This window comes from Xiphophorus couchianus, chromosome 6 (genome assembly GCF_001444195.1).
Source record: "Xiphophorus couchianus chromosome 6, X_couchianus-1.0, whole genome shotgun sequence".
NCBI lineage: Eukaryota > Metazoa > Chordata > Actinopteri > Cyprinodontiformes > Poeciliidae > Xiphophorus > Xiphophorus couchianus.
This window is the reverse complement of record NC_040233.1, coordinates 13,450,969-13,475,327: the sequence shown is the minus strand read 5'-3', so window position 1 is coordinate 13,475,327 and position 24,359 is coordinate 13,450,969. Positions and strand designations below refer to the sequence as shown.

At 38.5% G+C, this 24,359-nt stretch overlaps 1 protein-coding gene across 1 annotated transcript in view; it reads left to right on the top strand.

Moving 5' to 3' along the window:
• gpc1b (glypican 1b) overlaps positions 1-24,359 on the top strand; it is a 70,246-nt gene that overhangs the window by 32,696 nt on the left and 13,191 nt on the right. The window contains exons 3-5 of the mRNA XM_028020001.1: positions 7,709-7,867; positions 20,013-20,240; positions 21,297-21,460. Of these exons, the coding sequence (XP_027875802.1) occupies positions 7,709-7,867; positions 20,013-20,240; positions 21,297-21,460 (551 nt within the window). The remainder of the gene's footprint in view (positions 1-7,708; positions 7,868-20,012; positions 20,241-21,296; positions 21,461-24,359) is intronic.

The window sequence follows — 24,359 nt, the reverse complement described above, 5'->3', positions numbered from 1 at the left end:
TGACAGACTGGGGTAACCTGTGGGTCATCTTCTGTGTTTGAACATTTGAGGCTCAAAGAAAGCCCTGCTCAGTTTTTAGACTGTTTTCTAGTTAGCAAGTGTCATCTATTGTGAGCTTCTTGTTAAAATGGTGTGTTAAACGTTAGTGCGTGCAGTTGGCGGATGAGCTATGTCAACTTTTGCTGCCAAACAGCCTTGTTGGTCTTCATGTGTTTAACCCTAATCCACTGTTCAAGAGTATGTGGGTGTGTGCATGTGTGCAATTCCTGGTTTTGCATGAATGCTATCTATGGCACAGGCAATAATCCACCAAGCTGTGGACACACTCTGACCACCGGCTGGATTAGGCTGTTAATCCCTTTGGTCCCACAGCTCAAACCTACATGCAAAACACACACTAGCTCACATATATTGCACATTGTGATTTGAATCTCATCAGTTATATGCTGTCAGTCAATACCAAAAGCCATTAGTGGTGTGACATGTTTTTGAGGAAAAGAGTATTCATAAAATGTTCAAATGTAAAATTGAATTTTTTTTTGATACGTGGACTTTACTAGTTGTATATCTAGAATGGAGTTTATCTTGACTTTTAGCTCAATATGTATCTACAACCATTTCTTTTTTCTTTTTTGAGACTGTTAAACATCCTGATAAACAGAAAATGATGTATCCTAACAAAAAATTATTGCTAAAATGCTGAACTAGGATCTGGTTGGAATCTCTGGATATCACATAGAGGTTTTTTTTTTTTTTTTTTGGACTGGGTAGAAGCTTCATTGGATCATGTCAGAATCTACTGAGCTGTCATGATCAGTTCTTCTGGGTTCCATTCTGGAACCTATATTGGTTTTGTTATATAATCTTTCTTTAAGTCTGTTTAAATAATTTTGGTGAGTTTTCCATTCTTTTGCAAGTGTTTTTCACTAGGGGTATCCCAATCCCAGTTTTTCCCACACAGAATACAAGTACTTCAGTTAAGTTGGTACTTATGCTTCCCAAATAACTTCATTTGTTTGTTTTACCAGATCATAAATAGAGCATGATATACAGATTGTTCAGTCTTCCACTTTATCAAATTACTCATCAAAACATGCATTTTTGCTAGAGTTTATGTCTATGGCAGGACCCTGACCCAAAATTTGGGCCTGGTCAGGGCAGAATTATTTGCTTAGTGGACTGGTTGGGCTCAGACTTCTGTGGCACATTTAGTAATATGTAATATGAGAAAGCCAAGACAAAGTGCACAGAAACATAGTTTTAATAGTTTTAAATTGTTGCTGTGATCCATACGCTTGTTTACGTGACATCAGTGACTGGAATCTCTCACACCGATACTTTTTGAAACCATGTCTCAGAATGAAACTTTTCTGTAGCCTTCAAAGGTGTGAAGTACTTTCCAGGTGTGAACACACAGCTGCACAGTTGCAGAGTTTATTCTATGCATGCCCAGGCAGTTAACAATAAAAACAATGGTGGATAGCAATGTGCTGTGTTTTGCTACTTACCATGTTCAGTTTAACACAATTATTGATAAAGAATATAATGTTCTATATGAGCCCTTCTTTCATGGGAGATAGAGATACCGTATGTTACCGTTAACAATGAGATAGAAGCCAGTGAGGTGGAAGCCAAGGGTCAAAAGCGCATGTGCAATCGATGACATGCTGAAATCAGATCCCCATCTAGTGATCTGGAAGGAGAAATACAGCGCAAGGTGTCTTGGCGGTGCCGTCTAAACGTCAAACGTTTCTCCAATCAACATTTAAAATGTCAATTTTCAGTCATTGGTCTAGTGTAAATGTAGACCACATAGAGAAGTAGGTAGCTTACATTGTTGAGGAAGGAAAGAAATTAAAGTCCAGATGTTCATCAGAGTGTAACCCCTAATTTACACTGCATCTGGCTTCGCTCTGCTGTACATTTCGCAGGGGTTCCAGAGTACCTCAATCTTCACTGCTGGCGTTCCTTCTCTCCAATTTGCTGCTAACAGCAAAGGTGCAACACGAAGCATGAGCGGGAAATGAGGGATTGTACATTAAAGCCAGTGATATAAAGGATGAGTGGTGTTATATAAAATACTGTAGTTTTCAACTTCCAAAATTAATATTTTCCCTCCATTGGTCTCCCACTTTGTTTGCCTTGACTGGCGGGCCTGCTGTGACTTGCGGAAGAAACTTAATAGGTTTCTGAATTAAAGCCACATGCTTTGTGTGTACGCATAGTAATAACTGATACATTCGGATATAAGTATACATTTACCCATATTTTCATTAATATAACTAGTTTTGGGGCAAATATAGTCTGTCTTGGTGAATTATTTTGAAAATATTTCACCAAGATATTTCTGTCTTTGACAGTTTTTTAAACAGTGGTGTGATTATAGGCAAGTGGCTAATTTCTACCTCTAGTCCTACTTGTTGGACAAGCTTACATACGAATAAAAATAAGTATTGCAAATAATACTGCACATTGCTGTGACAAAAAGAACAGTCCTAAGATGGATCTCACTTTAAAAGTGACTTTGCTGCACTGGAACACTATTTTGTTTCACAGACTCCCAGAGCAGTGATGCTTTCTTAATTTCCTGTCTTCTCTCCTTCCCCCTTTTCCCACCATCTCTAAAAGCCTGTGACTGCTGGTCTCTCCCATGCTTTATCACAATGTGTGTGACCTTATTCTGCCTTTTGAGATTGCAGTTTAATAGAACCCTTCCTCCCTGATGAACAATGATAAGCTAATGATTCGGGAATTTAGTAGCCATATCTGCTTAAAGAAAAACAAAAAGAGGAAGTGGTGATACAGGACCAAAAAGGCCTGAAAATGTACAATTAATTACTCTGAAATTGCCCTAACAAAACTTTTTGAGGGAAGTGCATTTATGGAACCTTTTCCTCCTTTCTTGTGCAGATTTGTGGTACAATAAGAACTGTAAGTTAGATATTGTTGCTTGCTGTTTACATGCTCTTATGATTTGAATGTTAAAGCCTGCAACTTCATTTTGGATTAATTTCAAAATTCAGCTGAGGAGGTGGAGAGGAAAGCACTGATTCGTGTTTTAGGTGGGGAAGGGGTGGCATGGGTGTGGCCACATGCGCATTAGTTGTGCAGTGTGCTATGCTCTGTTATATAAACTTGGATACCTTTCTTTTCCTCAATGAGTCTCCTCCTCTATTAATGTTAATACGGGGGGTGCTGTTGAGCTGTTTTTGTTATGACTTTTATGACTCCGTTAAAATATGTAATTTTTACACAGGACTGATGTGTCCACCAAGTTTGGTGAGTTTTTGTATAGATTTAGGCCTCCACAAAGCTAGTTAATTTGACAGAAGCATAATAAGAAGAAACAGTGTGATTACAATATGCTTTCGCAGCGCTTTCACGGCTTGGCCATGGGGAAAAAAAAAAGGTTTTTATTGTTCAAACAAACTGCATTTGGTGGTACTCCTCGGGAAGGGAACTGGATATTGTTTGTCCTAATATATTTGCAAAAAAAAAAAAATAGGTGGAAAAATACTATCAGAGCAACTTGGTAATTTTTTTTCTAGGTAAACGCTAGAACTGCCACAAGGGTGATTTTAAATGCCCCATTTAAACCTCATTCAATTCACCTTGCGATTTTACAACTAATGCAATTCTTAATGAGTTAAAAAATTATATAAAACTAAAATAACACCAAAATATGGTATTTTCCTTTAAGAGACTAAATTTAATTATGCATCAAGTGTTTATCTGTTAATCATTATTGTCAAAGAAAATGTTATGCAAAAGCTTATTGGACAATCAATTGGTCTGAGAACTCTATCAAAATATATAGGGACATATCAACCACAGTTTTAACTTACTTTATCACAAAATCAAAATGATGAACACCAGTTTTTGTGTCACTAATCCACATGTACTAAACAAAACAACACATTTTAAATAAACAGAACACGAACTAGAAGTCAAAAGTCAGTAAAAACAGTCATATACAGTAAGTAAGACTATATTATTCTAACTATTTAGACTTAGCTATTTACAATGAAGCTAATAAAATTATGTACAAGTTGGAGCCAGTGTAGATCCCCTCTCTTCACCTGGCACAACTCCTGCTGCAGATGTCAGAGGTTTTATTTTTAGAGGACCATCTCTGCAATTGGCATGCCCCCTCTTTTTTGAGCTTGCTGAACTTTTGAGTCCTTATGGACTTCCACCTTCTTTTGCCTGCCTTGATTGCTGTCTCCTCTCCATAAAATCTGCCCAAAACTCCTCTCCAAGTTGCTGCAGAAATGTGTATGCAACAGAACATGGGTATTTGGCTATTTCTATAAGGTATGTCATATAACACATCAATTGATCATCTCCCTTCTTTACTAAATATCTACTATCCAAATATTCCATCTGTGTTTCGTCTCAGTACCGCACATACTCTGGCTTTTGGATTCATCCAATGAGTGATGCCCACACCCATGCACAGTGCTACAAATACATACATGTTTGTGAAACTTTCCCTGAAAAATGGACAGAAAAGCAAAAATATTTAATTAATTGGAAAAATCCTTAGTGACCAGAGAGATTATGTGACAGCTTTTTCTGAGTGACATTAAATTCTTTTTTTTTACATTCAGAAAGTAAATCAATTACCTTGACAAGCTGGCATAGGACTTTATTATTGTTTACTTGTTATTTCAAAGATGTTCACACAAACAGATACGGATAAATTATCTTTTCCTCTGCCTGCATTTTCTCCACATACTGTAGTGACCTGCCATCTGTGTGCCTGGTGTTTTCAACTCCAGCTGTCTTTGGGATGCACAAAATTATGACAGTGCGCAATTACTTGTCTGCATGTTAAGAACTTTGATTATGCCTTGTCTGTCACTAGACAGCAAAAGTGCAAGATAAAGAAAAAAGAGGGAAAGACACATCAGTCACAGTTGGATGCGTGTGTCTGAGGAAACAAGATTGTTTTCTGGACAGGGCCATAAAGTGGAAGGGTCACAATGGCCCCCCTATTCTGGTGCCCTTGTGAAATGGTGAAGGCACATTCTGATTCATTTATAGAACAATAAAACAGACACACCTTATTATTCTATGAGCAAGAGCAAGTTTCAGACATAAAAATAGAATAGAATAGAATTACTTTATTCATCCCAGCAGGGAAATTATTTCGCAGTTACAGCAGCATCGAGACAAGGCACACAACAACCACCACTGAGTAGCAATTGTAGACAAAATAAAAATAAAATATAACATGCTGTCAATATAAAAAGCAGCTTAGAGCAGTCCTTGCAAAGATTCAAAAAATGCAGATACAGTATGTAGCTATATGTAAATATATGTACAGCAAGTGTGCCACAGTGCAGTACATATATTTACATATAGCTACATACTGTATCTGCATTTTTTGAATCTTTGCAAGGACTGCTCTAAGCTGCTTTTTATATTGACAGCATGGATGGCAGAAGAATTTGTAACACTGATGTCTCATCAAATCGTGCCTAGAGAGTCTTACCCAATGTTCAGCCAGGTGGATAATAATTACAGCTTTGACAAGTTAAACCATTAATCAACCACTTATGTGTGTTTACCAAATGTACGTGTGTCTTTCTGCAAACAAAGTAAATCTGATGTGAGCTGACACATTAATTAAATGTTTCCAGTTTTGTAATGGTGTTAGATGAGTACAGTCAGTGGAAAAGCTTTGATTACACAAAGACTTGAACTTGCTCTTGAACCTGTCAAACTTAGCTTTTTCTTAGACCTGTTATTAAACCTCATCATTCTTCCAATTAGGAAAATGTACGGTTTTGACCACAATTGATCTCACTTGTGTAGAATGTTTTTGCACAGTAACAACCACACTAGAGACATGTACATGGGAAAATCCTGTATATGTAAGTGGGAAAATATACATTTGTGTCAATTAATAGGACTTACAATTTAGGCAAAGCAGTGACCTATAAAACTGCCCAATGGGATTTCAGAGGAATATGAGCAAGACTTGATACAGAAGGGCAGGCAATTCTCTTAGTCTTAAGTAGGCATTTATGCATGTTTTTGGAAGATCTTTAATGAGAGGTTAGGTCACAATACACTTAAATTTCATTCACTGTTAATGGATGGATAATGTAATCAAAATAGCAGTAAAGTAACCTGCATTACAAGCAGTACTTTGTATAATATAAAACCTATTGTTAAACAAGGAAGCACTTGTGTCCATAAAAATAAAATTATCAAACAATAAACAATCACATCCAGAGGGGGATTGAACATATCACTTGACAATAAACATGACCTGTTAAGATTTCATGTAAAAAATGTGTTTGGTTCAAATTGTTTATTATCATTTTCATGGCTGTTTAGAGATGTAATATAAGCACTGTGAGATAGGACTCTGCAAGTAATCAAATTTGCACTTCAAATTTCATGCTGGTTGTAAATGATCACGAAAAGACAATACAATTGATCAAAGAGGATTTCTTTTTAAAAATAATTGTATAATATTGTTTTAAAGTTTGAGGATTTTAGTAAGACAGACATCATATTTGTCATGATTCTGTGTGGTTGATGGGGGACCCAAGAGAGACAGAGGCAGCAAGTGGTGTTGAAAGTTTAACAAAAATGATGAACAAAAATGTATTTCAATTGTAAGGAACGCAGGGAGCCAGAGTAGAAAAACAATCAGGAACCATGAACAAAATGCCAGGAGATTAAATGGGGACACAACAAGATGTAACTGGAGAATTACAGGAGGATTCAGCAAGCAGTGACTGAGAATGAGTAGTATGTTTACTGGGGAGCTTGATTATAGAACAAGGAACAGATGGCTGATTAGAAACATGTTGCAGGTGTGAAAGTTGAGAGCCGAAGGCAGGCTGAGGAGACAGAAAGAGAGCTAAAATAGCATAGGAGGCAAGGGAGAGTATACAAACTGGGTAACTAGGTAAATAAATCTAACACTAAAGAATGAGTAGACATGAGGAGCATAATAAAACTAGAGTAAAGTGTAATAATTATACACAAGAAATAAACATAAACTACAATCACTAAGGAAGAACTGAACTAAAGTAAAACAGAAACAAGTCTGAATGAATCAAAGAAAGACACTAGGAACACAGAACAATAATGAAGCTAAAAGAAATAAATCAAAACCCAAAAACAACTCAAAACAAACCAAGGTCCTGACAATATTATTTGTTGTTTCCCTTCTGAGCATTAAAATTGTACATTTGTTATTCCATACAAATATTGGATAGATTTTTTTTAACAGTTTTTTGTTTATTTTTTGTGGAAAGTCATGATTTCTTCATTTTTTCCCCTTCAAAGAAACCCCTTTTCTAATGTGATCAGACATAAAACTTTCAAACATCTTCTTGGACAAAAACTGTTTTCTGTTTAATTCCCAGTACGGTATTCCTTATGATGTTCAGAGGCACTTTATGCAGTGTCTGAAAGGAATCTATAATAAAAGTTTAAAGTGACTAATTACCAATATGTAGATATGACTATTTCATCCACCTCATGTTTCCATATTAAATTATACATTTTATACCTGCATGCAGCAATACCATATACAAGTCAGTTGCAATCAATTTGAGTAGATTTTTTTTTTACATGACAGCTAGGCATCATGCAAATTTTTCATTTTAATGCTAATTTTCTGATTTTATCTTTGTTCTTTCTTTTCCTTACCTCTCCACCTCTTGCACGGTCCCTCTGCCAGGGGAGCACCTGCGCATTTGTCCCCAGGGTTACACCTGCTGCACCATCGAGATGGAGGACAATCTGGCTACGCTCAGCCGCAGGGAGATGGAAGGCCTTCTCAGAGAAGCTAAGCGACCCTTACAGAGCTCACTTTCATACAGTTACAACACATTCAATGGTGAGTATAAGCATTCACAATAACTATAAGCAGCTGCAAAGCATTCCATGTGATGCATCTCTTTATATATTCAGTAAGGGCATGACCAGATAAAATGTTTTTCACTCCCTGGAGAGAGATAATATTGTCTAAAAAAGATAATAATCGAGAGCAAAAGGGGAAATTATTTCAGTGAATTGTTAAAGTGAAAGGTTCCTCCTGGAGTTCACTTATCATGCAGCAAGGCTCAAAATACACCTCACAGTGTTCTCACTATTGGGTTGTCAAGGTTCTGGAGTCAATCATAGCATAAACTAACAGGCCAGACATTTTTCAAGTGATTTTTATTTTCAACAAATCACTGTTTTACTGCCTTCTTAATGCTTTGTCATCAGTAAAAAGTTAGAATATATATGTACATTGTAATGCAGCTTTTGTTACCAAATCTAGGAATTTATTGTGGTGTACAAAATTACTTAGTAGTAGAGTCACTTGGCAAGCTTTCTGCTTTCTGCCATTGGTAGTAGTTTATCTATGAGCAGTGGTGATGGTGAGTGATGTTTCAACTCTTGCATACTTAGGTATGTAAGAGACTTTGAGAATTAACATCATACAGCACAATGAAATTGGACGTTACTTTCTTAGTAAGACTTGAGTAAAAATTAAACCTATAACAACACAGAGTCAACTCATTGATGAAGAGGCCAGTGTCCTGTATAGTGACAGGACCTGTCAGGTAGGTGCAAGACAGGACAGGACATATCCAGTCCAAAAGGGATACTGATGGTTGTACTTAGGCCTGTCGCGATAAACGATAAATCAATTAATCGTACGATAAATTAAAACTATCGACGTCATTTCAATTATCGGCATTATCGTCTCTTCCGGCCTTTTTCTCTTTCTGTTGATGACACCGAATGAAAAAAGGCTCAACTCCGGTGCTCTCCACTGACCCTCCCTTCCTCATTTCCTTAGTGTAAAGCCCAGCGCACACGACATGGCTGATTGTCGGCCCATTTTCAAAACCTGACAGATCACACATTAGCCGACAGAAATCCTAGGTATAACGGTTCGATCGGGTTCGTTCCTGCCATGTGGTGTCCAACAATGGGCACAAAATAATGGCTACAAGTCCAGTGAACTAATTTTAAAACCAGGCATTAATCAATGCTTTACTACAATCTACCTGCAATGCATGTGGCTAGTGTCAGCGTAAAGTCCTGACTGAATGAAAATCATTATAACCTATTTACTTCACGTTAACAAAGAACAGCTGAAAAGTTACTGGGTTTATCAACTGCGGTAGCAATTTCGCTCCAACTCCTCCTCTTGTCATTTCTATAATCTTTGCATGTTGAATAAACATTAATGTTGTTTCCACATATCATCTCCAATGTCCGCTGGATTTCGGGTTGCGCCGTGTCAGCTGTTTGGGATTCCCCGACGTAATTTCCCCTCAGAAAACACGGAGGAGAATCCTCGCTTTCTGATTGGCTACCTGTCACATTCAACAGGCTGAGTTAAGCTCCCAGTCGGGGAAAACCCCTGATTTGGATCAGAGCGCCACGACGATCTACCGTAACACACCACACAATCTTAGAAAGACCAACGTTTTAAGATTGTCATAAGGGGAAAAATAGGAGCAAAAAATCATGTAGTGTGAATTATTGCATCAGGTAGTCGATGTGCCCATCTTCTCTATTTAAATCTAATTATTACTGAAGGGCAACATAGTATACAGACTTCATAATCTGCACTCTTTTGGTTGAATGCAGTATTTATTTCCACTTTGGCTTTATGTTGTTTAGTTTTTATCAAGTACATTTTTTGTTAATGGAGACTGAGAATCCATTTTGTTTTTGGTTGTTTTGTTTATTTTGTTTATCAGCTCCAGTGTTAAATATTCTTTTGAAAATAAAATGTATCTATCTTTGGCAGGAAATCACATGCATGATTACGTCATTTCCATTAAATCAGTGTAAAAAGGTCTTCAAACAATATTATCGTTTATCGCAATAATTTTTTGAGACAATTAATCGCTCAGCAAAAATTGCTATCGTGACAGGCCTAGTTGTACTCAAAATGTATGAAAAAGTAATTTTCATTGTTGAGGATTGATGCAACAAGGTAATTATATGTCTCCAAAGACTTACTCCAGTTAATGGAAGGGTGCTTTTTCTGCTCCACTTCTTACTCTTACACAGTTTGTGACAATAGCTCTGTTGGCTAGAGCTGAGCTTGACTAGTTAGTCTGACCTTTTCAGAGCACAGTGATTAGTGGCTGAGTGAGACTTGTTTGCTTTTCTTCCATGACTTTGTGCCCTTCTTTCTTCTGACCCTTTCTTTTTACTCTCAGCACTGAGTTGCAGTGCCAAAGGGATACCATCACTGCACCAAAGCAGAACTACACAATAATATGTGCAGGCCAAGAACCTGTCAGAGATGTGCAGTTTTATTCAAAGTTTGTTTGTGTCTTCAGCAGTTCTCAAAATTTCCCATTCTTTGGCTAAACATGTCATTTAGCACAACAGGAATCTGCAAAAAACAAAAAACTAACAAAACTCACATTCAAGCAGCACTCATTGCTACATGTTTTATATTGTTTTTTGTAAAAACAATCAAAGAAAAAATAAAGGTTGACATATAAGAAAAACCTTTGCATGCTCTGCCTCAAAGGTCATTTGGGGATCATTTTGTTCAGAGGCTTGACAAACAAGTAGGTGCAAGTGTATGATAACTGCTTTTGATTTGAAACAGAAAGATAATGAAATTGTTCTTTCATGTTCATTATAAATGCCGCTACAAGCTTTAATCTCCTATTCTCTGCCTTAGGCCTTGGGAGTTTGTGGGGAGGTTTAAAGCGTGTTAAGTCATTTGTTTTGAGGTGTATTATCTTACAAGAGTAAAAATAATTTAGTTGTAAATGAAGTTGCCAACCCTACAGACTGGGAAGCTTCCTGTCTATTAGACATGACGTTGGAGATGTCTCTTGAGCACGCTTTTCTAGCTAATGGGAAGCAGACTGATTATGAGATGTTTGTATTGGGAGCTGGTGTAAATTAGATGCCGTTTGTCAAATCAGTAAATTTACTTTGCCAATTTATTGAAAAGGGGCTGTCATTACATTGCCTATTAGTAACTCCTTGTTGTAGGTGGTATTTTTTTCATAGAAATGGTCATAAGAAATGTTCTAATCTCATGTGTATTGCATATCATATTGGAAATTTCTATTTTGTCATTTATTTTGTTTCTGATCCTAATTTAAGTAGGTTAACTCTTATAGAATATGACCATGACAAAGTCCAATTTACCTTATGTTGGTTGATATATTTATCATACATTTACATTTTTCATATCCAAACATTTCTGTCACAAAAATATGAAAGAGTGGCCACACATGAATTTAAAATCTACTTTCTTATCAGCAAATGTGTCCATCTCATATCTGTCAACATTCTCCATTAAACACTGGATTCATATATAATGTCATCATCCATACCCTATATGACACACACTTCCTGTTTTTAAGGGAGAAAAACTGGACCTGATTATTGTTAATATATTGAGTGACCCTTTGTGGAATTATGAGTTTGAGGAGTTTCTGTCAGGAGTTATAGCACAATAAAGCGCTTTGGCTGAAAACAGGCATGTGGCTCACATAAGACCCAAGATCAAGAAAAGGGAGTTGCTGTGTTCTCTCTGAATATGTGGAGACCTTAGAGCTCCTGTGGCTTGGCTGTTCTACACTGGCTTTACTTTTTTCTTAGACAGTGGTTAACGGGGTATTTTCAGTGTTGTTCTCAGCGGAAGCCTGTCAGTTTGACTAACGTCCTTATTGTTCAGGCGAATATCTGAACATTGTCTAATGTAGACCGGGTTTCTAGAAAGAGCTGAGCCATAGACAGGGATTAAATAGACTGTGATATCTTATATTTTTGTCATTTAAATGACAGTTTTGCAGTCACAGTGCTTCTTGTTAAGGACACTGTTTTCTCAAAGCTTAAGATTGTACAGGAAACCAGTTGCAACTGTTTCAGCCAACAGTTAAACATATGTTGCTGTTGACTAATGGCTGTTCCTTTTATAGGTGTCATGTCCATTTGAAAAGCCAGAAAAAAAAAAGATGTTGGGGAAGAATAGATTTTAAACAGACAACTTTTTTTCCCTTCCATATGACCAGAAAAACATGCAGTGATATTGTACCATATTTCTATTCCTGCACATCTGGCTGTATTTAACAGGGTGTGGGCTAACTAGCGCCATGTGGCTAAGTGCAGGGTGTTACTGTTCCAACCCAGTATGGCTAGGGCTTTTGAGTCCAGGAACTTTGGAAGAAGCACCAGCAAAGCCACAGATTAAAGGACCAGTATGTTCACATGCAGATGGCTCTGGGCATTAAGTTTGTGCACTCTGTATACGTGAACATACACATATGTTTTATATGCATTTTTTTTGTTTGTTTGTTTTAATGTCCGGCCTTCTATATTAACAGCCAGGTATGTCAGACAAAAGCTCAAAACCTGATATTTGGCATTTGGCTAAATACTGCCTTGAGTGATTTTTGGATTTGTGAAGAGATGGTGTGTTTGTGTGTGTATGCATACTTGTGTATACATGCATGTGTCTGTGTTCCTATTGGATTCCTCCTTCACTGCTCAAATGCATTTGAAATTAAAATAATATTGTTTGCTTGTTTCAGTGCTAGGTTCAAATGAGAGAGCCACGTTAACAAAGCAAGTATCTGACACCCTTTATACAGTCATAGTTATGACGAAGCATGGAAGCATTCTGAACGTTTTACATTCTGCCAATTCTGCAAATAACCCTAAACTCCTCTGCTAGTCCTATTGTTTTTAATGTGCTCATTTGACTTGCTTTGAATTAAAGAGCAATAAACTCTGGAAATATGTGAAATATGCCAACCAAGTTCAGGCTTGTGTTGAAATTAAGGTGTAAATTATTTTTATTTAGGCAAAATGTTTGTCTTCATCTCTCAAAATAAAACAAAACAATGGATTTTTGGGGAGATAAAAAAAATCTGTTTTATTAACAATGGCATATTAGAATTATTTCTAGACTTCTCAATAATCTGTTGAAAGAACATTATATGCTATTGCTGTCATGAAGTGCGGTGAGGGATGGTGGTGAGGCAGATGCAGCGGACCCAGGTATGATAAATAATGATGATTTTAATGGTGAATAAGTCCAACAACGAACAGCAGGCACATGGAAACACTGACGACAACAAGGCTAGACATTGACGAGGACCCGACGAGGAACAAGGAACACAGGTGGAGTTAAATACACGGGAGGGTAATCACAGAACGAGACACACCTGGGAACAATCAAGGGGAGGACAGGACAACGAAGAGACTTAAGGACACAGAAAACTCTAAATAAACACAGATCATGACAGTACCCCCCCCTCAAGGGCGGCTACCAGACGCCCAAGAAAAAAAAAAAAAACAAGGGTGGATTGAGGGGTGCCGGACGGCGGGCCAGAGTCCAAACTAACAAAAAACAACCCACCATCGTGGGCGGAAAAACAAGAAGGGCCAAGAGTCCATAAACAACAAAAAAAAACTACCCACAGGGTGGGCGGAGGCAAAGGAGGCGGGAACCACTGAGGTGGTCTGGCGGTCGTCCGCGGCGGCGGGAACCACGGAGGTGGTCCGGCGGTCGTCCGCGGCGCTGGAGGCGGGAACCACGGAGGTGGTCCGGCGGTCATCCGCGGCGCTGGAGGCGGGAACCCCGGAGGCGGGAACCCCGGAGGCGGGAACCACGGAGGCGGTCCGGCGGCCGTCCGCGGCGCTGGAGGCGGGAACCCCGGAGGCGGGAACCCCGGAGGCGGGAACCACGGAGGCGGTCCGGCGGCCGTCCGCGGCGCTGGAGGCGGGAACCCCGGAGGCGGGACCCCAGGAGGCGGTCCAGCGGCTGTCCGCGGCCCGGGAGGTGGCGATGATGAGCCCCCCGAGGCAGGGTCTCTGGTGGAGCACAGGGGGTCTCGGTGGGAACGCCGGGGGTCTGAGTCGGAACACTGGGAGTCTTGTGAGGAACGCAGGGGGTCTTGGTCGTCGGGATCTCGGGAGTCGGGGTCTCGGGAGTCAGGGTCTCGGAGGGAACGCAGAGGGTCGGGGTCTCAGAGGGAACGCAGAGGGTCGGGGTCTCAGAGGGAACGCAGAGGGTCGGGGTCTCTGGAGGAACGCAGGAGGTCGGGGTCTCTGGAGGAACGCAGGAGGTCGGGGTCTCTGGAGGAACGCAGGGGGTTGGGGTCTCTGGAGGAACACAGGGGCGGAGCCTCGGGGCCGGCTGCGGGGGCGAGCCGGGGCGAAGCCTGGGAACCGGCTGCGGCGGCGAGCCGGGACGAAGCCTGGGAACCGGCTGCGGCTCCGGAAAGCGACGAGGGGCCGGGTCCACCGGCGGCTCACGTCGCTGTCTCCGGGCAGACAGCGGAGGAGGTGGCTCCAGAAAGCGACGAGGGGCCGGATCTGCCGGCGGCTCACGTCGCTGTTTCGCCGGGCGTAGATAACGGCGGGGCTCTGGGGTGGTGACTGGTGAGATCTCACACTGGCGAATCGCCAGGGTGTAGTCTGAGTCCAATCCCAGCTCTTCCAGCAGCAGCGGAGATGGCAGGATCTCTACGTCCCTGTAGAGATCCCGCTGAGCCAACTCCAACTGCTGCTGGAACCATACCTCCTCATCGTACTGGGCCATGAGCTGCTTCCTCACCGTTCGGTCTGGTCGGGTCCTTCTGTCATGAAGTGCGGTGAGGGATGGTGGTGAGGCAGATGCAGCGGACACAGGTATGATAAATAATGATGATTTTAATGGTGAATAAGTCCAACAACGAACAGCAGGCACATGGAAACACTGACGACAACAAGGCTAGACATTGACGAGGACCCGACGAGGAACAAGGAACACAGGTGGAGTTAAATACACGGGAGGGTAATCACAGAACGAGACACACCTGGGAACAATCAAGGGGAGGACAGGACAACGAAGAGACTTAAGGACACAGAAAACTCTAAATAAACACAGATCATGACAATTACAGCAATCTAGCTCTTGTTTCAATTCCTTTTTAAGCTTTTTCAATATTTGTGGACGTATTCTCTGCAACGTGTTGTTTTTCGACCATGGCGTCAACAGGCTAGGATCGTCCCTACATATGCATGGCCCATAATGCGGTTTTTCAAGTCAGGCTCCTGTTTTCTAAAACTGGCCCGTGAATTGGAGCCCAAAGCTTGATGAGATTGTAAAATCAAAGAGTACACCATTCATAGGAGTTAAGTTTAGTCGGGAAACCAAAACCAGTCAATACTTAGGATTGTATCAAGACCTCCCTTCTGTTACGCTCCAAATGAATAAATGTAGGCATACTGATAGGACACTACTGCCATTAATCTGTATGTAACATAAGAAAAAGCTAATCCACTCCTGTAGTCTACTTACCAAATTATAATTTTCTGCTTTTGGGGTCACCTTTGATAATGTTATAAAAAGACAAGGTTATCTATTGCTATCATAGGGCTTGATTGACTCATTTTATCTGCATGCAAATCACATCCATGGGGACACAGCATACTCTGACCCAATTATGCCAAATACACTTTTGCTCTTTAGTAGTGATGGCACCTTGGGAGAACAAAATGATGAAATGAACAACTGAAACATGGAAAGAGAAGTACCTATGTAAGGAAGAAGAAAACTGGGGCAAGACATGGAAAGCAAATTAAGATAGAAAGAAAGAGAGCAAAAGAACAAAAATGATAAGAATAAGCAATTGTGTGAATGTTGCAGAAAACAGATAACAGAAAAAAAGATGTTGCAAAAGAGAACCATATGGGTAATTGAAGAATAAGGTCTTAGTAAATGGTGCATTATGCCAGCCAGAGAATGTTTTGAGAGGGACAAGAGAAAGGGATAAAGGCTTTCATTGAGAGCTTGTGATAAATGGCATGCATTATGTGATGTGTTGGCTTGTTTAATGTAGGGCACCTTTAAATAGTATCTAAATTCTCTCTGAGGTTTTAGCAGTGTTCCTGGGGCATAGTGTGTTTGTAATAAGTGTTATCATTGGTGGAGCATCAGTCTGACTCAGAAGCAGTCTAAAGGCTCCCAGAAAGCCATTTGTCCATAGACAGTACTCATGACAGAAACAACATTTGGTTTGGCCTGTTATGCTTATTCTTTTGTTGTCCTTGCAAAAGTAGGACAATAACAAAGGTCAAAACTTTAACAGTCTTTAGTATGTTTAGATGGGGGTGTATTTTTGCTTTAAGTGAACTACTATGCAGTAGTAACAATTACTACAGTCCTTATTCATACATATGTTTTCCCAACCATTAAAAAATCACTTTTCCAGAAATCTTCATCCAGGTGAATGTAGCAAACAAAGCTGAAATACTGGTAGAGTTTATGGTAATAATTTTGGAAAAATGCATGTTGAAATACAAGGAAAAAACATTCTTGCTTTTACAGTAGCGTGCTAAATGTGTTTGTTGACTAAGTAGTGAAGAATAAGCAGATTGATTTAGTAAGGTATGAAACATGGTGTAATTTAAAATGTCTAAAATATGTTTGCATTATGAAAAATGTGGTTTTCTCAAAAGATAAATCTACACTGAGAAATGTGTACTGTAAATATCTTTCTAAGTACTTAACCAACATCTCTTCAGAAATAGCCACATGCACTGTTACTTTAATATTAGAATAAATGTATGAGTTTTTTAAACTTTGTTGTCATTTTGTATTTTTATCCTATTTTCATTTTGGTTGTTATCGTAGCAGCTCATTTACATATTAAATGCATGCTCATTAGATTTTGAATATCCTGGAACACTTTTGACCAAGCAAAATATTTCCAGTACACAGGCCCATTGCATTAATCTTTTTTAATACATGCAGTTCATATCTACAAGTGAGAAAAATCTTGGGGTTAAGTAGAGTGCTTAGCTTGAAGAGCCTCTCCCCAACCTCCATTTTGTCCCCCCAAATGTCTTTCCTATTATTCAAACTCAAAGTATGGGAAATACTGAAGGCAAAAATACTGCAACAGAAGCAACCATGCGCAAGAGTTCATGTGGAGTTGACTATAATTTAAAGCTCAGTATTGATTTGTACAAAGATAGTTGTGGTTTATACTGTAGAACTGAGCATTTTCACACATAAAACCTACCATTTCTTGGTAAGTAAAGATTTGTGTCTTTTAAATGATGATGTATGTGTATTTGGTAAAGTTTAGAAGCAGTGCAAAAAGCAAGAAAGTTAAAATGAGTATTTTATTTGTCAACGACTATAGGTATAGTGTGAGGTGATTACAGATGTAAGCATTAACTCCACTCTCATCTCAGGAAGACATTCATTAGGGGATGCATGCCTCATTTACCATTTTATAGGTGTGTGTATGCATGCTTAGACAACAATGTGGTTGTCGCTTTGTGCTTATCCAGTGCCACATTCATTACATACTGTTTGTACCGATTTTTAAAATATGTTGCTCAAGTGCTTGGCCTCTGATGCAATGCAGAATTTTACAGAATCTAATTTTGTGAAAGAAAATATGATGTCAAAGCAAAAGAAAATACACACTTACAAATGAGAAAAGCTCTATGTTTATTTATACTTACTTATAATTAGTCTATAGCTGCAATTGATGCTTGTTTTAGCTCTATAACCTCTGGGAAAATCATATTGTCTTTCTTCCATAAATGTAATATCAAACCATCGTGTGTCTAAGTTTGTGTTTGCATGCACAACATAAATGCATTGAGACATTTTCCAAATTGGCCACAGAGATCATAGAATAGAATAGAATAGAATAGAATAGAATAGAATAGAAGTACTTTATTCATCCCAGCAGGGAAATTACTTCGCAGTTACAGCATAGAGACAAGACACAATAACAACTACCACTGAGTAGTAGTTGTAGATAAAATAAAAATAAAAAATAAAATATAAAATGCTATATGGAGATGTTGGCAATTCAAATAGCCTTTGGATGTCTTCTACCCCAAACTATCTATATATAGTATTTGCTCAGAATTTCCAAACAATCTTATTTTTTAAGTTTATTTTTTTCCAAAGTCTTGGAAGGGAAACTTCTTAATTTGTTTGTATCATCTTGCTGTTGCTTAATTGTCAGCACTCTTTTTATCTAAAATCTTTTAATCTTTTTTTCCCTATATGACCTAAAAGTAACTAGATGACATCTTTATGCAAGACACAGTGGTAAACAATAAAATGTTTTTTGGGGGGGGGTTTTCCCCCTGCGGTCTGGGTGGGAGTTAATTGCTCTGTTTCTGCCAATATGTGGTCTACTGTGGGTAAAGTTTTTACACTAGCCTGCTAAATGTGTTGTCAACTAAGTAGTTAAGAATGACTTAATGAGGTGTAGATCCTGCACAAAAAGATATGGACAATTTTAAATGTTTAAAATGTGTTTGTATTCAAAAAAAAAAAAAAGAAATAGTCATGAGCATTCTTTCTAGAACATAGGTAAAATTGGCCATACTTGCTGGCATTTCTTTGCCTGTTTATGGAGTTCAAAAACATTAGATACATCCCAAATAGCATTCAATCAATCAAGTTTATTTGCATAGTACATTTTAGCAACAAGGCAGTTCAGAGTGCTTAGCTTCATAAAAACACAGAAATACAAAGTCATAAAAGGCACCATATAGTCAACAATTGAGAAAACCAGAAACAAAAATTATATTTTGACGAGTGCCATCATCAAAATCATCAATACACATCAAATAGTTTGGTCAATATTTTATTTATAATAGTTCGAAAGCAACTCTAAACTGTTGGGATTTTAGTCTAGACTTAAACAAACTCAATGTTTCAGCTGTTATGCAGTTTTCTGGATGTTTGTTCCAGATTTGTGGTGCATAGAAGCTGATTGCTGCCTCTCTATGTTTGGTTCTGGTTCTGGGGATGTAGAGCAGGGTTTTTTTTAAAGACTTTATATTTTGAAGCCCTGAGATACTCCGGTCACTGCTGCTGTGTAAACGAGCAGCTGGATTGCAACAAAAATATTATGATTTAACCACAGAGCAGCTCTGTGTAAATGGGGCCTAAGTAGGCCAAAATTTTTCCACAGTGATGTGAAAGACTTATTAATTACTCATTAATTATTGCAAATGCCTGTGACAGCTGTTTCTCCCAAGGGTGGCACAGTTTATTCAGTTTAGTGGACAGTTTCATATAGAGCCAGGTTTTATTCCTTTATAAAAACCTTTATTCCTTATTAAGGAATAAAGGTTTCTTTTAAACCTTTTAAAAACTGAATTTTGTGTTTTCATTAAAATGTCTTTAAGGAATTGAAAAATTGTGTTACAAAAAAGTAAAAATATTTTTTTTTATTTTTATGGGTCACTGCACTTACAATGTCTATGTCAGTTTTTTTTTCTCTGTTTAGGACAATCTTTTTTTTTTCTTTTACTTTTCCCACAGACAGTTTTAAAGATGTTATGTATTTTTATGTCAGTCAAGGTCATGAATATGGTGCTGAACAACCCTTCAAACCAAATTGGCATAGTGCCTTATCAAGAATACGCTCAAAGGCTTGAAAATCAATACTATTCGAGTGAAAATAGCATAGGACTCAGACTTAGCAGTTAGGTGCAAAACTTTTTGATGAGATTCCTGCCAATACTGAAGTAAAACCTCTAGACAAACAGGTTAAAGACTACTTTTCATTTGTCTGTTAAAACAACCCAAACACATGAACATGTCACAAAAAACAGGCTTTTTTTTTTTTTAAGAAAAATTTGCTACAATTTGTGTTCACTGACATTGTTCTGAGCATGTATCCAAACAAGAGAAATTAGAAATTTATGTTTTTGGGGTTTTATTTTCTATCGATTAATCTGCACCTATGTTAGGGTGCAGTCTAACATTAAAATGCGAACTCTGAAAAGAGAAAATATTAATAAAAATTATTAGTGGGGTTTTGTTTCATCTGAAATAAAACATGTATCACGCACATCTCAGGAGGTTGTCTTTCCCAATATTCTGGGGTAAATAAAGAACAGTATTTAGCCACAGTAGGAGTTAAGTTTTTACCTAACTTTACCAAAACAAAGTGGCTAATTACAAGGCTATAGTTTATGGCAATATACCTATGCTTTTAAATGTGCCTATTTTTTGTGTTTTTCAGGCTACATGGATGATTTAATGAATAGGTCCAGGGCCACCCTTCAGGATACGTTCACTTCAACATGGGGCTTTTTATACTCCAGAAATTCCCAGCTCTTTCATGACCTGTACCAGGATTTGAGGGACTACTACCGGAGTGCCAGTGTCAATCTGGAGGAGGTGCTGAATGAATTCTGGACCAAGCTGCTGGAGAAGCTTTTTTACCAAGCAAATAAGCAGAGTTCAATAGGTATGCTATTTCAGCAAATGAAGCCCTATTTGTGTTGTTCCAAAGTGTGTGATGTGGAGTGCTTTGCATATATGAATGACGTAGGCCAATCTATTCATACAGAATCCTTTAAAATGTTGTATCATTACCACCAAAAAATGCACCAGACAGCTTAGAGATACAGTTGTGGAGAAATCAAAGTCACGTTTAGGTTATAAAACAATGTCTCTTATTATTTGAGAGAGCAATGTTCAATCCATCTTTCAAAAATGGAAAAAGGAGAAAATATTAATAAAAAAATATTAGTGGGGCTTTGTGTCATCTGAAATAAAACATGAATCACCCACATCTCAAGAGGCTGTCTTTACCAATGTTCTGGGGTAAATAAAGAACAGTATGTAGCCATGGTAGAAGTTAGGTTTTTACCTCAAAGCATGGTGAGTGCTTAGAAGTAGCAAACAGCAGTACAATTGCAAACCTACATGGTCATGGGAGTCCTCCCAAACTGTTGGACTGTAAAAAAAATTTTAAAAAGGACATTAATCAGAGAAGCTCCACAAATGTGGTCTTTGTAAAACATTGGCTACAAAGTCATTGGTAAAACAAAGCCACAATAACTCCTGTTTGTAGTTTACCACAAGCCATAAAGGGAGCACAGCAAATATGAGGAAGAACATGCTCTAATCAGAGGAGAATGAGGTGGAATGTTTTATATAGTCATGCTTTCTTGAGGGTCCTTGAAAAAATATATTTACGGAAAATAATTGAATTTTAATCACTTTACAAGAGTATGTCAACATGAACTTAAACTTATTGTTTGCTTTTTTTCTGGTTGGAAAAACAAAATTATTTCTTATGGTAATGACACAGAACCAAACCATGAACTGGAGCTACAACTGAATAAGAAAATTAAACAATTTAGCATGTTCATCATTTTGTAGTTTTAAAGTTATTCCAAGGAGTGCACAAAAACTAAGACGATGTCAATTTAAATCATATTCTGTGGACTCGATGCATCTTTGTTTTATGTGAAGCACTACGAATACAGAAAGTTTTACACATGCTTGCCTGTTACAGATGAGGACTACCAGGAGTGTGTGTCAAAGAAAATAGAGACACTTCGACTTTCTGGAGAGGCCGCCCATAAAATGACGATACAGGTCACTCGTACATTTGTGGCGGCACGTGCATTCCTCCAGGGACTGCAAACCAGTCGAGAAGTGGTGGGCAAAGTGTTACAGGTAAAACTTCCAGCTCTCAAATCTACAGATCCTACATTAAATAGTCCTGTTTTCCAAATCTTGGAAGAATATTTTTACTGCTTTTGAGAAAGATCAATTTCTACGTGTTTTTTTATAATGCTGTGTTTCACTTGCAACATTTTTATTAAGTGTGCTAAAATGCATGTGTGCCTATCTCTTTAGTGATGCTGCTTACAGCTAAACTCAAACAGACTCATTCATGCAAGTTTTACCACTCCTTATGACCAGTATGAAGCTGTCGCAGATTAATGTTGGTAGAAGCCATAGACTCTATAAAATATGTCTTGCAGTGTGGACCATCAGCCCTTACAACACCAGTTAATGTCAACTCTAAACTGAAAAATGTCTCCAGGGACGTAGCGAGGGTTAATATGTCCCAAGAGAAATGGTTTTCTCTGCACATAACACAAGAGTAAAGTTAAGATTGGAGCAAGACCAAGAAATCATTTTGTGGGGGAGCCATTTTTGATGCCGCAGCTAAAATGATCTCTTGTCAGGTACTGGATTAGGAGCGTGGTAAGAGAAGTAACCTGAAGAGGAATGCAGAAATGCACTTAGCAAAGAAAGGCATGAATTTAACATGTATTGTTTGTTGATGAAAAATCACAAGGTAATGTACACGAAGCTTGAAACCAGAAATTCCAAGACAAAAACCAACTGAGATTTCTTTTAGGAAATTTTCTCCATCCATTTCTCACGGAGATTTGTAGTATTGCTGGCACAGGAGGAAGGTGCTGAGAGCCACACAGCATAATTACACTGTTTAAATTATTTATTTGATCACACTGGATCACTTCTTACTTAAAACTCAAAATTAAAAGAATAAGACTTCGACTCGTTTCATAACTTGAGTGCCTTGAGGCATTCGAATTAACATGGGACTTTTATGCCTTTACCTGTGATTTGACTCAGGATTTGGGTGGAGGAACTTGAGACATACTTGTGACTTGCAAAACACCTATGGTAACTCAAAAGAAAATACGTTCCACATTCACTCACTGTGACCAGCTCAAATTATGGATTAATATTGAGGATTCCTTCTGACTTGTTGTAAGAATATGTGGGTGTTGAAATGGACAAAAAAATGGACAAAGTCAGGACAGAGGTCTTAAGCAAAATTGACATAAATCAGCTACTTTTCAATGAATGTGAGCATGACTACGAGAAATTACATCATTTCGAACAAAGTTGGCATAAATGATTATTGCTTTCGGCTGGTTTGATTAGAAAGTAAAAGCGCGCAGTAAAAGATGATAGTGTCTCAAAAGGAAAATAAAAATAAAGCTTAATTAAGTGGCAGATGGTAAAAATAAATGTTGACTGACAGAAAACAGATCTGAGCCAGAACTTGCAATCTCTCTTTCCAGTAACGCATTAATTCCACCCTTCCTTTGCTCTAGGTTATGCCAGCTGCTTTGTCCTTAACTTTCTCTGGACTGTTTTATTCCCTCGGGAAGGGGAATGTTGGAAGTAGGCCATGTGCTGCACAGCTGACTCCGGAGGCAAGCAGTCTAGATCGTCTCGCTCTGTAGCGCAGTGAGAATGGGAAGTTTAGATATCCGTGCTAATTACAGAAGAGAGACAAGTACTGAGAAAGATATAAATACTGAGCTATGGGTCAGACAGAGGTGGGGTAGGAAGCGATATAAGGTTGAAACTGAGACAAGTAAAGTATGTCCCTCTAAAAGATACATTAACATAAACTGGATAACTTTCAACCGTGTCTTATGCAATGTAACCATAGGGAGTATTCAGAAAGAGTCATTTGACAATTGTACCTGTGTGTATCACCCATGTAAATGGAGAAGTGTGAAAATGATGCTCAACTTAGAGGATATTCTACTTTTTTTCATTATCATTCACAGGATAGACAGAGAACCTATACCTTCATTAATTGTAATTTGGTCATAATATTTGCAGTAAAATGATTTTATTGCAACCATTGAACCAGCTATTTATCTTTTAAAAATATACATTGAATTGTCTTTATTTCTGGGCTTCTTGGGGGATTTTAAACACTCTGGGTAAGTACATGTTTTATTTAGCAGCTAGGTTTCGGCCAGCCTAATATCGTGACTTCATGGTATTTTGGAAGTGACACAACAATTTTAAAGATCTAATGAGTCAACGATCTTTTGCTTTAATTTAGAACATCTGGCAAACCGTTCCATAGCTTGCCAAATTTAGCTTTGAAATAATGTTAACTTCGGATGAGTGATTCATTGTCCAGCAGAAGTTTTTGCATTAAATTGCCTCCTGGCTGAGCACCTCTTTCTGCTCCCCCTCAACTAGTCAAAATAAAGATAATCATCTGAGAATTTGAGACTTGTGTGTAGTTCCACACAACTCATTTCATGGCACCCTTTCCTTTTCATACACATTGAATGTTTTCCATGACATTTGTTTGTCTTCTTTAACTGAAAAGTGAGACACTGTTTTTCAGTGTGGAGAGACTCACAAAGAGAGAAATCAACAATAAGGCAATTTTTTTGATTGAAGGTAGATTTCTTTGGGGCTTGTACCCCAGCAGAAGACAAGAATTGCCACCAGCTTGAATGGACAGTTTAGGGCGAGGATTAGGATTTTCTTTCCCCGGGGCCCAGACCATTGTGGTGGAGTGGAGACCGGAAAAGAGAGGAGCCTGAAAATCCTGGGAGCGTGAGGGTGGAGATGAGGTGGAGACAGGTTGAAACCAGCCCGGGAAGCAGAAGGATCCATGGATGACAAGGCTTATAAGTGGATTCTTGTGCGATGATTGGGTGCGGCAGAGGCAAAGTAATTGGATGATGCAGGTGAGGCTGGAGAACATCTCCCAGCTTGAATTTGCACCTAGGCTTAATTTCTCCACCAGCTGAAAATAAATGCATATTTTTCTGCA